At 49.5% G+C, this 14,374-nt stretch overlaps 5 protein-coding genes across 5 annotated transcripts; 1 reads left to right on the top strand and 4 right to left on the bottom strand.

The window, feature by feature from the left end:
• Positions 1-2: 2 nt before the first annotated feature.
• ANOM_011484 (uncharacterized protein) lies at positions 3-542 on the top strand (the record flags this gene model as incomplete). The annotated part of the gene is made up of 1 exon (XM_015556740.1): positions 3-542. A coding segment is annotated over one exon (306 nt), but the record flags the coding sequence as incomplete, so codon positions are not given.
• A 449-nt stretch (positions 543-991) lies between these two features.
• ANOM_011483 (cytidine deaminase family protein) lies at positions 992-1,387 on the bottom strand (the record flags this gene model as incomplete). The annotated part of the gene is made up of 1 exon (XM_015556739.1): positions 992-1,387. One exon carries the CDS (start codon positions 1,385-1,387, stop codon positions 992-994), a length of 396 nt encoding a protein of 131 aa, XP_015401365.1.
• A 516-nt stretch (positions 1,388-1,903) lies between these two features.
• Positions 1,904-3,250, bottom strand: ANOM_011482 (acyl-CoA desaturase; the record flags this gene model as incomplete). Its single annotated transcript, XM_015556738.1, has 2 exons — positions 1,904-2,928; positions 2,990-3,250. Coding segments are annotated over 2 exons (1,242 nt in total), but the record flags the coding sequence as incomplete, so codon positions are not given.
• Positions 3,251-3,760: 510 nt separating this feature from the next.
• ANOM_011481 (uncharacterized protein) lies at positions 3,761-7,405 on the bottom strand (the record flags this gene model as incomplete). The annotated part of the gene is made up of 1 exon (XM_015556737.1): positions 3,761-7,405. The coding sequence occupies one exon, from the start codon at positions 7,403-7,405 to the stop codon at positions 3,761-3,763; it is 3,645 nt and encodes a 1,214-aa protein (XP_015401364.1).
• Positions 7,406-8,817: 1,412 nt separating this feature from the next.
• On the bottom strand, positions 8,818-10,773 carry ANOM_011480 (putative HLH transcription factor (Hpa3); the record flags this gene model as incomplete). Its single annotated transcript, XM_015556736.1, has 4 exons — positions 8,818-9,395; positions 9,451-9,690; positions 9,761-10,504; positions 10,560-10,773. 4 exons carry the CDS (start codon positions 10,771-10,773, stop codon positions 9,142-9,144), a joined length of 1,452 nt encoding a protein of 483 aa, XP_015401363.1. The 3' UTR covers positions 8,818-9,141.
• Positions 10,774-14,374: the final 3,601 nt, after the last annotated feature.

The raw sequence follows: 14,374 nt of genomic DNA, 5'->3' as shown, positions 1-14,374 counted from the left end.
CCGCTGCTCCTGCCGAGTCTGCTGCCCCCGCTGCTCCTGCCGAGTCTGCTGCCCCCGCTGCTCCGGCTGGGTCTGCTGCTCCTGCTGCTCCGGCTGGGTCTGCTGCTCCAGCGGCGCCTGCTGAGTCTACTGCCGCTGCTGAGACCCATGTTCCCGCCATTCAGCCTACCGCTGGTGGTTCCAGTATTCCTGGCATCCCTGCTCAGTCCAGCGCCCCTCTTATCAAGACTACCGCCCCTGCGGCCCAGCCCAGTGTCCCCGCTGTCCAGCCAACTGTTCCAGGTGCTAACGCTACCGCTCCTGCCGTGACCCCGAAGCCCTCCGCAAGCTCAGGCTTCCCTAAGTTCGCCAACTCGACCATCCCGAAGACCTCTACTTCTTCCAGCCAGACCACCGGCGGTGGAGGCTTTGTTGGCGGCGGTGGCGCTCCTGCCAAGCCAACATCCACTGGCTTCGCTCCCACCAGCCCCGGCTCCAAGCTCCTCATTCCTGGTCTCACAGCTGTTGCCAGCATTGCCATTGGCCTGATGCTGATGGTATAAGCGGCATTTCTTTCGACAATGGTGATTTCCGCTCCGAAGCAGTATCATATACAAGATGGTATTGCAGAGATATTAACGAAGCGGGACCATTTTATGATTTTTCTCCTTGACATATACTACTTCCACCTTCCGGTTTTTCAAGGTTAAAGGCTTGAAATCCTCCACCCTCTTTTCCAAAAAAGAATATGGGGAAACTTTACTAGGGCGTTTGGGTTTGGCGTTTTAGATCGTTTACTTAATCTTATAATAATAATAATAGATTGGCATTCACAATAACTCTCCTTCCACATGTCAAGCGTAGCCTGAAACGCAATTTCAACAGAGACAGAAACAAACAGATGTAACCAAACACTACAACATGCATTCTAACCCACCGCTCAACCCACAGAAAGCAATAAAACCTGCATAAAGAAGAGTAGATAAGAAGAAAAAAAAAATGAAAAAAAAACCTACTCCTCCCCAGGCCACGAATAAGCAAAAGGCAACAACTCCGCAATGCCAACAACCCTGGGCCCCTCTTCCCCCAAAACAATAACCCTAATGCCAGGCCACAAGTCCAACAAAACCTGCCGACACCGTCCACAGGGACTCAAGATACGCCGGGTATCCTCGACGGCCACGATATGGGTGAGCTCCTCGGCCCCGGCCGCGGCAGCATTCCCCAGGGCGACGAGTTCGGCACAAGGGCCGCCGGTAAAGTGGTAGACGTTTACGGCGGAGAAGACGCGGCCGTCGGAGGCGAGGACGGCGCTGGCGACGCTGTGCGTGTTGGAGGGTTTGATGCTGGTTATTGTTTTTGTGGCGGTTTCGAGGAGGGAGGCTTCTTGGGGGGTTAGGGTGGTCATTTTCTTTTGTTTTTGTTTTTGTTTTTGTTTTCTTTCTTGCTTTTCTTATTATTGGTAAGGAGGTTTGGTTTAGTTTGGTTTGGAGGAAGGGATTGGATTATTGTGGTCTGACGTTGGGCATTTCGAGTCGAGACTTGAGTCGATTCTTATACTTGACTTTGGACTTCGTATTTTCGTCCCCGACACCCCGATTGGGTATAGAAGGTTTCTGGGGAATAAAACGATTCTGCCTACTGGAGGTTGCATCCATGGAGACCAGTGGGTCTTGACTGTTTATTTTTTATTTTTTTTTTATTTTTCATATGATTTGTGTGGAAAGGGTAGTGGAGAGCGTGGGCTTGCTTGGACAGAGAGTTCTTTACAATATGTGGTTGTCTTGTGACTGACTATACAACTTGCAAGATGAGAAGTGTCTACTCCGCGTATGTGCGAAGGATTTCTATGAAGCATGATAGAATAAGAGAACAAAAGGTACTACAATCTCTATCAGCCATATCTAACGCAGCAATACCCCATCTACTTCCAACACTCCACCTCCCCACCACCCCTCAGCACCGCAATCCGCATAGTAGCCAGCAGGTTCCTAGCCACGCGAGAATGGTCGTAGACGCCGCCGTTAAACAGCGCCGTAGCATCCTTCCCCAGCATACCCTTAAGAGCAGTCTCCCCCCCAGGATGCTCAGCTAGGAACGCCCCAAGATCATGCACGACGCCCTCCACAACGACAAGCACCTGTCCCATCTCCACTCTCCGCTGATACTCCGTCCAATCAATGACAGGAAGCTCCTCCAGCGGCGTCCCCCAGTTTAGACGTTGTTTCTCCTCATCGAGCCGCTTGAACCTCTGTTGCAGCCGTGCCTTGGCGATCTCATCATACCGAAACCGCTTCAGGTCACCCGCTAACCCGACAAAGCCACACGCCCAGATAAACCACTTCGTCACATCAACCTGGTGCCACTCGATGCCATTCCGATAGTCCGACGGAAACTCATGATGGAAGTTATGAAACCCCTCGCCGAGGGTAATCAGCGCCGTGAGCAGATGGTCGCGCGGCGTATGTCGATCATCATACGGCTGATGGCCCAGATAATGCGCCAGAGAATTCACACAGAACGTAGCCTGATTGACAAAGAAAGCTCGCAGCACGCCAGCGTAGAGAAACCCACCCGTCCAATCGTTCCACCCCAGTCCGGCTACCAGACAAGGGAGCAGCCAGCCCATGCCGAAGGCAGCGAGGAAGTAGTACTTATGTTGCCAGACGACGACGGGATCGTGGTCGATATCGGAGAGGTTGATGCGGGCTCGCTTATTCTTTTCATTCCGTGGCTGACGGAGGAGAACCCATAGGATGTGCGCGTGGAGGAGGCCCTTGTTCACAGTGTACGGATCTAGATCGGTGTCTGTGTATCGGTGGTGGAGGCGATGCTCGCGCACCCAGAACCGGATGGAGCCTTGGAGACTCCCGGCGCCGAACGCAGCGAGCAGCCATTTCAGGGGGGTCGATGCTGTGTAGGATCTGTGCGCCCATAGGCGATGGTATCCTGTGGTGTTGTTAGTTTCTCTTTTGACCTTTTCAATGCTCCAGGGTAGAGAGTGGTGTACCGGCAGTTATAGAGCCCAGCGACAATATGTAGTACACCGCTGACAGGACCAGAGTTTTCAAGATCAAAGGAACCCAAAGTGACTGGATAAAAGCCCATAGCGGGATGAGAACCAGCATGGAGAAATTGAACCATTGGATGCGTTGATACCACGGTTGGTGGTCTGCGAGGCTGCTTGTTGCCATTGTGAATCTATGACATTTTCTTGTCCCCTTCAAGCTCTACTCGGTAGAGACGCTTGCATTTTATAAGGGTCCATCTTGAATTGCTTTTTCTCTTCGGAAAAAGAAATTCAGCTCAGCTGTCTTATCTTAAGTAAGGGATTCAGGTCACGCTGCATCTCCGGTCATCTTGTGTTAGTAATAAGTGGCTGGAATGAAGGGAAACTTGATCGTGGCTTGTTTGATTGGCATCCGATACATCACATTAATTGGATCGGCTTGACCAGTCGGATTGCCTCCTGTGGACCCTATTTCAATGGCCATATGATAGACCACTGTGCAGTTGATCGAGTGATCTATTACCTGCAATCGCTGACCTGACAATTTCAGGGCTTCTGGTCAACCAAATGATCTTGCGGTTTCAGATGTGTATGCAATGTGACTTTTGTTTTGTCTATATAGTGTGACTGCCTCAGGTAGTTAAAAACGGTATTTGGCAGAGATTACAAATGATTTTCATGAACAGAGAATGCTGGAAATGCTCAGTGCGAAGAAAATAGAGCAAGAATGAGCGACAGAGAAGACAGCTGACAATACCCCATCTTACCAGCCTACGACCTAGAAATCCAGTTCGTCCACTGACAAGAACAGCCCCCAGTTCCACCGTCAAAACCACCATAACCCGACCCACTCAAAACAGAATCAGACATGTTAAAGATTCCAGGTGCCGGGTTGACTAATTGACCGCCAAACCCGCGGTCTTCCACTTGTAATTTCGCCTCGGTCGAATTGACACGCTGATCTGATTCCATACCGTAGCAGTACACCATCTTCTTCTTGATCGCGCCTCCATGCCGATCTAGAGTTATCGTTATCGGATACGGGAAGGAACCGGGACGAACGAAGTCAGTAGCGGAGTTAGAACCAGTTGGATTGCTAGTTCCTGTGTGGGTGGGTGTTGGGGTTGTGCTGGCAGATGAACTGTTACTGAGAAGGGTCTTTCCGGGACGAGTCCAGATCTGGACGAGAAAGCGGGTCTGAGCCCAGGTACACCTGACTCGGGCATGTGCTTTACTTGGGCCACCGTTGGCATCGCTTGTAAAATCATCGTTCTTGCTGTCCGTGAGTGGAGCAGATGATTCAAGGAAAATAGACCGGTCGAAATAGGTATAGAAGCCGTAGTGCTCGTTGTCTTGCCCGCGATTGTATAGTCGCACGGGTTGTGACTCAGGAAGAGGATAGAGCTCGGCGGCTGCAGCGGTGCCGTCGGAATTTAGGTCTGGAGATGGGATGAGAGATTCTATGTCAGGGAACGAATTGTCTGATCTTCGTGACAGTTGGGAGGTGGACATCTGGAGAGGGGAGAGTATTGTCATGTAGAAGGGCGTCTCTTCGCCCGCATAGGGAACGCTGTTCTTATCAGTGGTATTGCCCAGGAACGCCTGGTCTTTCATGTCTGGCGGGGATGGCGATGGGCTGAACAGGGTATCAGATCTTCTAGAAGCTTTTGCCTTGCTAGACTTCGACGCAACAGTCGTGCTATTCGGATATGTCCCATTGCGAAAACGAATCTCGACGCGAAAATTAGGTTGGTTTGCAGCATAAGGCTTGTTGGCTGACTGCTGTTCATTGGGCAAGGCGCAGCTCCAGAGGGTCGACGGCGTAATACAGCCCGAATTTTGCACTTGTGGCTCGGGCCCAGCAACGGTTGCAATGCCTGTAGGCATAGGTGGATAGCCGGTTAAACTCAGCCATTGCGACTGGACAGGTGTCTCGTCCCCCCTTCTGGTGAGCATTACAGCGAGGGTAACGGCGACCACCACAATGATAATGAAGAATGAAGCAATGGCCGCATACCACCGGCGCCTCAGTCGTCCTTCACGCCCAGGTCTCCCAAAACATCCCTTGTTGCTGAAACAACCCCTACCGCGCCATAGCCCACCAGCTTTCCTACCGACCGCATCTTCCTTCTCGAGCCTTCTTCGTCGATACTCAATTCTATTACTTTCTGTAACTGGATTCGTCATTGCCCCCGGCGTGATCGGAAGAGGATCCGCACGGGGTGGTAATGTGGTGGGAGTGTTACGATGAGACGTATACACAGGCGCCGGGGTAGAGTGTATGTCAGATAGAGGGATTGAGCCTGTCTTTGCCGTTGCTCGCTGGAAGCCAGGGGAGACAGGACCAGGAGATTGCGGTTGTGCTTGTGACTGCAATTCATGCTTTGGAATCCCTTCGTTTGAGGAAGGAACTACTATGTACTGAGGTACAGCACGTTCAATAGTAGTGACGGGAGCAGAAGACGGTGCAGGGGTATACTGAATGTATACATTCGTGATTGGCGGCGGAACGGCGCTACTTTGCTGAGCTGGCTGAACGAAAGGATTAGTCTCAGCTTGATTGCCTGCTGGAGGTGCTGGTTCTCTGATAGTCTCTTCGGGAATTGGTTTCGTAGAATCCTCCCCAGGAGGGGCTCTCGTATCGCCTTTTGAACCGCTGTCTTCCTTTAGGTTCTCCACGGGGGTATTTGGTTGTTTGTCGACGACCGTTGGAGGAGGCAGGGAAGTTGTGGCAGGAATGACTATAGATTTTGAACCTTCAGGTTCTTTGTCAACGGGTTTCGGCGCTTCATCCACATCAATAAGCACACCTCTTTGACCCGAACCACTGTCTTTTGCGGTATCTGCACCGGGGACTGGAATTTGGTCTTTTGGAGTTATCGAACAGACATGGTTGATGCATTCGAAATAAGGCCTCCCGGTAAACAGCTCATGTGCACAAGCATGATAGTACTCGGCAGCGGCGCCCTGAACCGTTTGGTCGGGAACGACAAACGCTGCGCTACTCAGGCCAGTTGACTCCTGGGTGTGCCAGTCGACAGCTTTCTCATCGGCGAAAGGGTTGTTTTGAGAAGGCTGCCAGTTGGAAATACCTCGACTGGCCATCGTCTCTTCCGGTGTATCAGGTGAAAAGTACGATACCTCCTTCTCCCACCACTCATCACTTGATCCTGTCAAATCGGTGGCAATACTGGGAACAGGAGGTGGATGTACGTCGATTAGTGTTCTTCGACTAGTGATTGTGCTGGAACGACCCAATAAAGGAGACAGAAGGTATGTCCACCATCCTTGGGACTGGTGCCTATTAGCTTCGGTATTAACACTCAATCGACTCATTCTGTCGATGGCACTCAAACGATCAAACGCTTTCTTAACACTTCCGTTGGAGCATGACCTTGAACGAAGCCCCGGCCGCGGTTGGATGTCTTCCTCGAAGACCGTACCCGTGGAATATGAACGTTGTTTCCTAGATGCCACAGATTGCCTTTTGAGAGTCTCTTGGTTCGTAACTTCACTCTTAGCCGATACATGCTCTGCTGGAATGGCGGGTACAGGGGGGATATCTAACTCGCTCTTTTCTATACATGGAGTGGGTTGGGAGTAAATGCTAGATGCGACTCTAGGAGGGTTGCAAACTTGGCTAAAGCCTGCCCAAAAGTCATCCTCCTTTGCCGGGGTGACAACTATGGAGGGCGTGAGCGGCGTCTGCTGGGTATCTGCAATGTCAAGCTCTTTAGAATATCTTTTCCGCGAAACGGTGGGTTCCTCGCGTGGCATGCTGAACCCAATCATTATCGGCCGGTCTGATGGAGATAAGTCGTCCTTGCCTCTCCGCTTTGGTGAGCCACTAGGCCTCCAGTCAAACAAGGAAGATCTCCTCTTGACTGGGTCTGAGGGCTCGTCGGGAAGTCTCTGGGATCTTTGAATCGTTCCTTTCTTCAGAATGCCCTTGACCTTCTGCATCGACCTTTCTTCGGCCCTTTCCTTTGGAAGGACCTTGAGATCATTTGGATCCACGAGCCCTTCCACCGGTATATCATTCCGGGGTTTCGGTGCTGCTAGCGAAAAATCGGTGACCAGATTCAATCCCACGGGCCGCTCAGGATTCTTCTTGACTGCTGGCTTCGGATCGCCCGCACTCTCTGCCGCTTTTTGCACGAAGTAGTAACTATTGGCTTCACGCACCGGCTCCTTGCCCTCCTGCCGTTGTTCGTATTCTACTTTGCGAGCAAATGGGTTCTGGCTGGACACTTTTGCCCCCAGATGATCGAAAGAATGAAGCTTTTCCACGTCTCGCTCATCTGGGGACGAAGAGATCGGTGTAACAACCTCTTCTGTGATTGGGGACGACAAGGGAAAGGTCGGGATTGCGGGAATCCGCAGCTCAGCTTGCGGCTTCTGGCGCTTCCAACCCATCGTCCTGTGCGTTGTCAATGGAAGCCGGCTTATAGAATACCTAGAACTGAGGTATTGGTGTGATCACAGGGTAACATACCTGAGTTAGATGTGTATATCAACTAGAACAAACCACTTCTCTACGGACCAGTAGAAAATGTCACGGACATAAGGGCGTGGTACCGGGTTTAATGGTCCATTCAAGCCGGGTATTTCATACAATAGACAAAGGGACACACTGACAATGTATTATCCCTATCAACAAAGCATTCAGGAGAGTGAATGGGGGGGGATATCAGTCAATAAGACAAAGACAATAGCGGTACTTCAAAGCGACAACGTGAGCTTGTGTTAATCAGACGTCGGAACTATGCTTTCCAATCCTGATTTAAGAAAAGCCCGAGTATGTTTTCGGGGTCGAATTAGTAGTTGAGATGCGTAAATTGAATGAGAGAGGGCGGATTGGGAGGAGAAGGAATATAATCACAACAATAGTGAGGCGAGGAAGTCATCCGATGAAAGAGAGCAAATTGGATGGGAAGACATTCGCTGAAGAAATAACTTACCTCAATTATTATTAGTCTCAGAGCTCATGCATCAGCGCTCAGGACCTCGATCCATTCTATTGGGCACCTCTCTTCTGCAGAATGCTAAATCTCCGTGCTCCATAGTACATGCGGGAGCTGATGATGTCTGAGCTACCTTCATTGGACGAGAAGCTCTGGTGACCCCTGCTAAATGCAGACCGGGGGTCCAAGTTCGATCAAGTATTGGCCCAAGGAAAGATGCAGGAAGGTTTGTAGCCGCCATGATGGAGTCGTGGGTACGGCGCTTATCCAAGACACTGAAGAAATGGCCGTGAAGCTCCCGGGCGCCAATCAGGCGTCGCGAGATCTCCCAAGACAAAAATAGATCCGACACCGATGAACCCCAAACACTTCCAGTATACGTAAGTATACACATTTATCGTCTGAAATCAATTGGACAGTAGATAATTGCTTTAGATGTACAATGACTCATGGAACACTCGTACCAAATTCTGGCGAAAAAGGTTGGCTTCGGTGGAAGTTCAATCAATCAATTCACATTGGGTCCCAATAACCATTCGGGACGCTTCATCAACATAATAATCACATAGACTTTGGGGATATCAAATGAAACACCATACACACTCCTATTCCAAGCTGGTTTGCGCTTTTTCGTTTTGGTACACACGCACTATAAAGCACTCACTGCGTCAAAGTGAGGACAAACATAATGAACATACACTTCCCATATCCAAATCCAAATCCCAGATATCCCGTCTCCGATGCGAATAGATGAATCATGATGCGAAAGTTTATGAAGGAAAGAAAAGGAAGATAAAGACGTCGAGGCCAGGTTCAATAAGACACTGCGGCAGAGTGTCTGCCACTGAAGGACATCAGGAAAAGGCACGGCGATGGTGAGACGGAATGTTCGCGCTGAGAAAGAAGAAAAAAAAGAAAAAAAAAAAAAAATAAGAAGGGGGGACCACCCGAATCAAATCTACAAGAGAGCTACAGAAGGAGAAAAAGGTGACGTTTCCGCGTTCAGGGCGCAAGAGGCTGAATGGAACAGGCTCAGGACCGACATACTCGTATCACAGCCATGTCATAAAATAATCGCGTAGAATAGATTTCCTTTGTATTACCGTCGCTCATCGGTGTACTGCACACCTTGCATTGGTGCGACAGACCCATTCATCAGAGGCGGTAAAGTCCGTGGCTGCTCCTGCGTCATACCGCGCCCGGGGCGTAACCAGCAAACATGGCGCCATGTGACTGTCCATTAGCCTGCGGTGTGGCCATCGAATGATGCTCGAACATTGACTGTGGTCGTGATTGCCCGTTAGCTTGTTGCTGCTGCTGCTGCTGCTGCTGCTGCTGCTGATTAAGCTGGGCCCGCATGTCGTCCATTTCAGTCCGGAGAAGATCGTTCTCCCGGCGAGCGTTGCTCAGCATCTTCTCTAGTTGTCCGATGTATTCAATTGCTACCAAAGAGTTAGTATGGTAACTATATATAGACATAGGCAAGTGCATATTTACCTCTCGTAAGAGTCTCCCATTTACTCGACTTGTTGTTCTGGCTTTGCGGAAGACGCATCCGCAGAGCCTCGAAGCAATCCTTCATCTCGCTACGGCGTTTCCGCTCCGCCAACTTATGTGTCACCCTCAGCTCAGGTGTCCTGCTGTATGGGGTACTACCGCTGTGTAGGTCGGCCTCTCCAATAAGTCCACGAACTTGCTTGTGCTGTAGCGAATGGTGGTGAACATTTTGAGGGAGTTCTGAAGCATGATCAGTAATTGATGACTCCCCAGACCAGCATATGCTGCCGAATATCACAGATTGACATACCGTGCTGACCACGAGGCAAACGGGAATCTGAGTAGATGCTGCTTGAAAATGACTCCGCCGTGCTTCCTTTTCTGCAAAACTGTGCGTTCGACTTTTCGGTCGTAGAAGAGATTGAATTGGACCGTGCAACATCCGGATCTGGGAAAGCGTATGCAAGACCAGCTGTGGGCGCCTCCGCATTATAAATTTCCGAGCGAGGGTTCGACGAGATCGCAGGTGCAGTGCGGCCAGCCGCAAATCCACGAGGTTCGCCAGCCCGTGGGCCCAAAGGGGAGAGAGGCTGCCCCCCAGAATACCGGGGGCCTCGGTATGTATTGTTCATATTCACATCCATAGATATTCCACGCTCCCGTTGTAACCCCGAGACAATCGATGTCTGCGACGCGTTCGTGCTATGATAGGGAGAGGCGGGGTTTATGGCAAGGGAGCTTATTCCCTGGTTCATCCGACTATCAATACTGCTTCGCCGTGACTCCGCGGGCTCTGCAATGCTACCTCTCTGAGATGGCGCGTCATAGTTCTGGTTAATGGAAGGAAGCGCTGGATTTGGCTGCGCCGAGCCAAAGTTCGGAGATGGCTGCGCGCCCGAGGAAGAAGGGGTGTTGGCGTTCGAATGGTCGTTGGGATAAGGAGATCGATCGGAGACCGTGGACACGCGATTGGGAGACGGCTGGGAGGACGTAAGGAATGAAAGAGAAGGGTAGTTACCAGTCCCGTTTGTCGCAGTGGAGTAGGTAGAGGATCCTGAACAAATCATGTCAGCACTCCATAACCAACAAAGGTAATGTGAACATTTTACTTGTGCTCTGGGGCATTGACCAATTCCCCGAATCGCGCTCGATTGTATTCAACGACACATTACCGGGCGACTTCTCCGCTGGAGGAGCGGCGGTGGTGGTCATGCTCGCTGTCAACGTCGATATCGAGGGGAGGGTCTGCGATGAAGATACTGTGGGGGTTTGGGGTCCATTGGTGGCAGGCTCCCACGGCCGATGTGTAAGTGTGGCTTCCATGGTCGATTGTTCACGGTATGCGTGCCAATGCGGAAAACGAAAAGGAATGGTGTTTTTGAACGAGCGTCCTGATACTGATTCTAGGATAGACCAAATTCGAGCGCACTTATCTCATGTTCCACGAACAGGTAGGCAGGTAGTCAGATGGGTCGAACTGTCGGTCTGATTTTCAAGACGATAGAATCTCTGTCGTCGCGAGAGATGATCCCAGAATCGTGTCACCGGCAGTTATTCCAGATCTCGACAGTGGCGATTTGCTGTCACAGAAACGTCCAGAGAGCGTACCCCAGGTTGCTTCTCTATTTCCGAATACCCTGCAAAATACGCTCTGCAATCCAGAGCCCGGTTTAAGAGACCAAAAGACACTCTTCCCGTGATGTCTATGCGTGACTCGGCAATGCGACACGGAGGATATCCGTCGACCAAGAACCAGTCGGACGTCGACCCACAAAATACAAAATCCACCACGCAGAGATTTTTCCACTGGCAAAAATTGAATTCGAGATTAGGAATCCGGAATATATAAGGACGTCGACGAGAAGTATGGGTTGTGAAGAGCAAGTCTGGGCGGGTAGTAGAGGGCGGACGGTTGGGGTGGTGGAAATAACGTGGTAGGAATGACCGAAACCAAGTGTACTGTCGAAACACCGGGTGGAAAATTTGGGGGTTTTAAAAAAGAAAAAAGAAAAGTATTTCTAAATAAAATGGAAAAGCGAATTTTCTTCCCTTGAAAATAACAAATGCAATTTCACGTCAGCATGAGATGCGGAAATTAGGTACAGACGGTAGCAGGCAGAGCCAATAACGCCGGGCCATGGGTTCGCAGGTGATGAATCTCACAGACAGCAGCTTACCTTAAAAACGAAAGCGCAAACGCTCAAGAGGCGCAGCGGAACGTGGCACGAAATCCAAAGGAAGAACAATTGGGCAGGAAGAAAGCTGTTTAGGGCAAAGATCCCGACCGATGATGGCCAGCAGAACTTTATTAAGACCGGCGGAAAAGTAGTATAGCTTGCGCCGGGGGGTGGGTTGAGGACAGGAAGAGAGAGGCGGGGGGGACATTCAAGGAAGGGAAGGAAGAGAGAAGAAAGTATTCCTCCAGAGGAAGAGACAAAATCGGTCGAATCAATTGTGAGCGTAAGGATAAGATGATGGGAGAGTAAGAAAGTGAGAGGGTAAAAAGAAAAAAAAGAAAAAGAAAAAGAAAATTAAGAGAAAAAAAATTGGTTGCGAATAGGTAATAATAATAATAGCAACCAGGAAGAAGGAATACGGAGGATGAGTGTACCTCAGACAGTGGAACTCGAAGAAGTTTGGAACTCGATCAAGTGGGAAGGACTAAGGCAGTCTAGTCGCGGAAGCTATAGGTGCTAATAGGTTGGGGCGGCAGTGGAATCGAGGATGGCTGAAAGAAAATGGAATTGCAGCAGACAGGTAAAAAATTACTGTGTCGGAGTTGATAGTTCCCGTACCAAGTCCCGTATTAAGACGCGAGACAAAGGGAAGAGACTCGTCAATATACTCTAACCCAGGCAATCAGAAACGTTTTGAAAAGGGATAAAGGTCCTGGATCATAATATTTGTTGGAAGAAGGGTTAAATCAATAGTAGAAGCAAAAATGAAAGAGGTTGAATCGATGTGGAAGGACGTATTATACTACTACCTAAACCGGAGATGACCGTCCCTGTAATCCACTGCCAGTCGCTTAGAGGAAGACAAATAAAATAAGTCAAGAGCAAGAGAGTTGATCAGGGCTAAGAGGAGGATTTATGACGAGGTTGATTGACACGACACATACGGTTCATCCCACTGGGAAATTTTAGATTTATGGGAGAAATTTAAAGTGGTCGTGACCGACTCTACGGAAACTTCAACACATGGTGCATGGTGCAGTCCCAAGTCACTCACACCCCCCCCCCTTTCTTATCCAGATCAGGTACTGTACCATACCATCATAAGTCAAAAAATAAAATAAAGTAAAATAAAATAAAATAAATAAAACAAAACGAAAAATGAAAACACAGAAGCATGCAACCCTGTACTGTCAGTGTTTAAGCCCTCTTGCCTATATTGCACACACGCTGTATACACACCGACAGTGGCATGCTTTTGGTTTCAATCCTGAAAAAGGAAACAGTCTCTACATATGGTTGACCAAATAACATCATATCGGAAGTCCTGATGTTGGCTCACCAACGGTTTGGTGTAACTGCCAAGCAGAATGGAAAGAAAAGAAAAGAAAAAGTAAAGAAGGGCACTGGAGAAGTTTTACCCGATTTATGCACTGCTACTGCCAGCAGTGAACACGAGGGACATTTTAAGGTGGTTAGAGACTGGGTAAAGGCATACCAAACTGCATTCATATGACAGCCGCCGCGACTCTCGAACTGGCGGATATTGCGGAGTAGTTACAACAGAAATTTGGGGATCTACTCTCGGAGGAAAGACGGAAAAGAATACGGAGTAGATACTGAATAAAATCTATCAGGTAGTTGTAGTCTAGTCAAGCACTAGACCTCGAGAGAAGCGGCACTACTGCATGGAAATGGAACACAGGGGCCACAACCACGAGGCCGTCTTCTCTGGGGGTCAAACTCAACTGGGGGTACGTACCCGTACCCTCCTTGAACACCACCATCCATGGTTAACCGTCGAGCCATATTTTTGAGTCATTCAAGCATGGCCATTGAACAATTCCCCGACTTATGTCGAATGTCAGGTACCAAAGTTGAGATTACCTGACCATCCAATAGTAATTGAAATAAATACCCTGTTTGAGTTCGATACTTATTCTCGACTCTCGTTTTCGCTTTCCTCCGTAAATGTTCGCGTCGACAGCGATACATACAGGCAATAAATACAGATACACGGAGTACTCTTTACACATATGGCTTGCTTCTGTAGGTACCGCTATTTCTTGACATGTACAAGATAGTAGGTAAATAGTATATATATCCCTGAAGCTCGTCCTCGTTGTGTAGCCTTGCGATCCCCATCGCGGCGGAGGCAGCACCTTTTGTGATCAGACCCTGTTCATGTTACTCGGCATATATAGTAACGGTACGTGCGCTATCCAAGATACTGCACCTTCATCAGTCCAGATGATAATTCTTATCGTCACTTCTCGCTTATATTTCTCGATCGCTCTTTTACCTTCATCGGTTCTCCAGCTTCCCTTTTAAGTCTCATCAAGTTTGGAACAGAATAGCCGAGAGATCTGCTCTTTTAGAGAAATTGTAAGGACTGATCTTGGCAATCCTCTTGTCGATCTGACCTGGCGATACAGTACAAAGACGGCTAGGGAGAGGGTCTTAGTGTCTAATTCTGTTTTTTTCCCTTTGCTTTGCCTTCCCCCCGGCCCCACTCTGAATCTGCGTGTCCAGACTGGACATTGAAAGGACCAGAATTGGGAGCCATGCTAGCCGATGGAGGCTTAACTCAAAACAGGGTAGGGCCGGTTTGCCAGAACTTCCATCGGCCACGGGGGTCCCCACTTTTCAAGGTAGAAAGTCAAAGATCCATAATTGAACTAGTGGTCCAACGGGGGAAACTTTGTTGTGTGTCTGCCTGTTTGAAACTTAGCCCCGGGGAGGAGGGGGTG

This window comes from Aspergillus nomiae (assembly GCF_001204775.2).
Source record: "Aspergillus nomiae NRRL 13137 chromosome Unknown contig00604, whole genome shotgun sequence".
NCBI classification, from domain to species: domain Eukaryota; kingdom Fungi; phylum Ascomycota; class Eurotiomycetes; order Eurotiales; family Aspergillaceae; genus Aspergillus; species Aspergillus nomiae.
The sequence above is the reverse complement of the archived record's forward strand: the minus strand, read 5'-3'. Positions and strand labels throughout refer to the sequence as shown.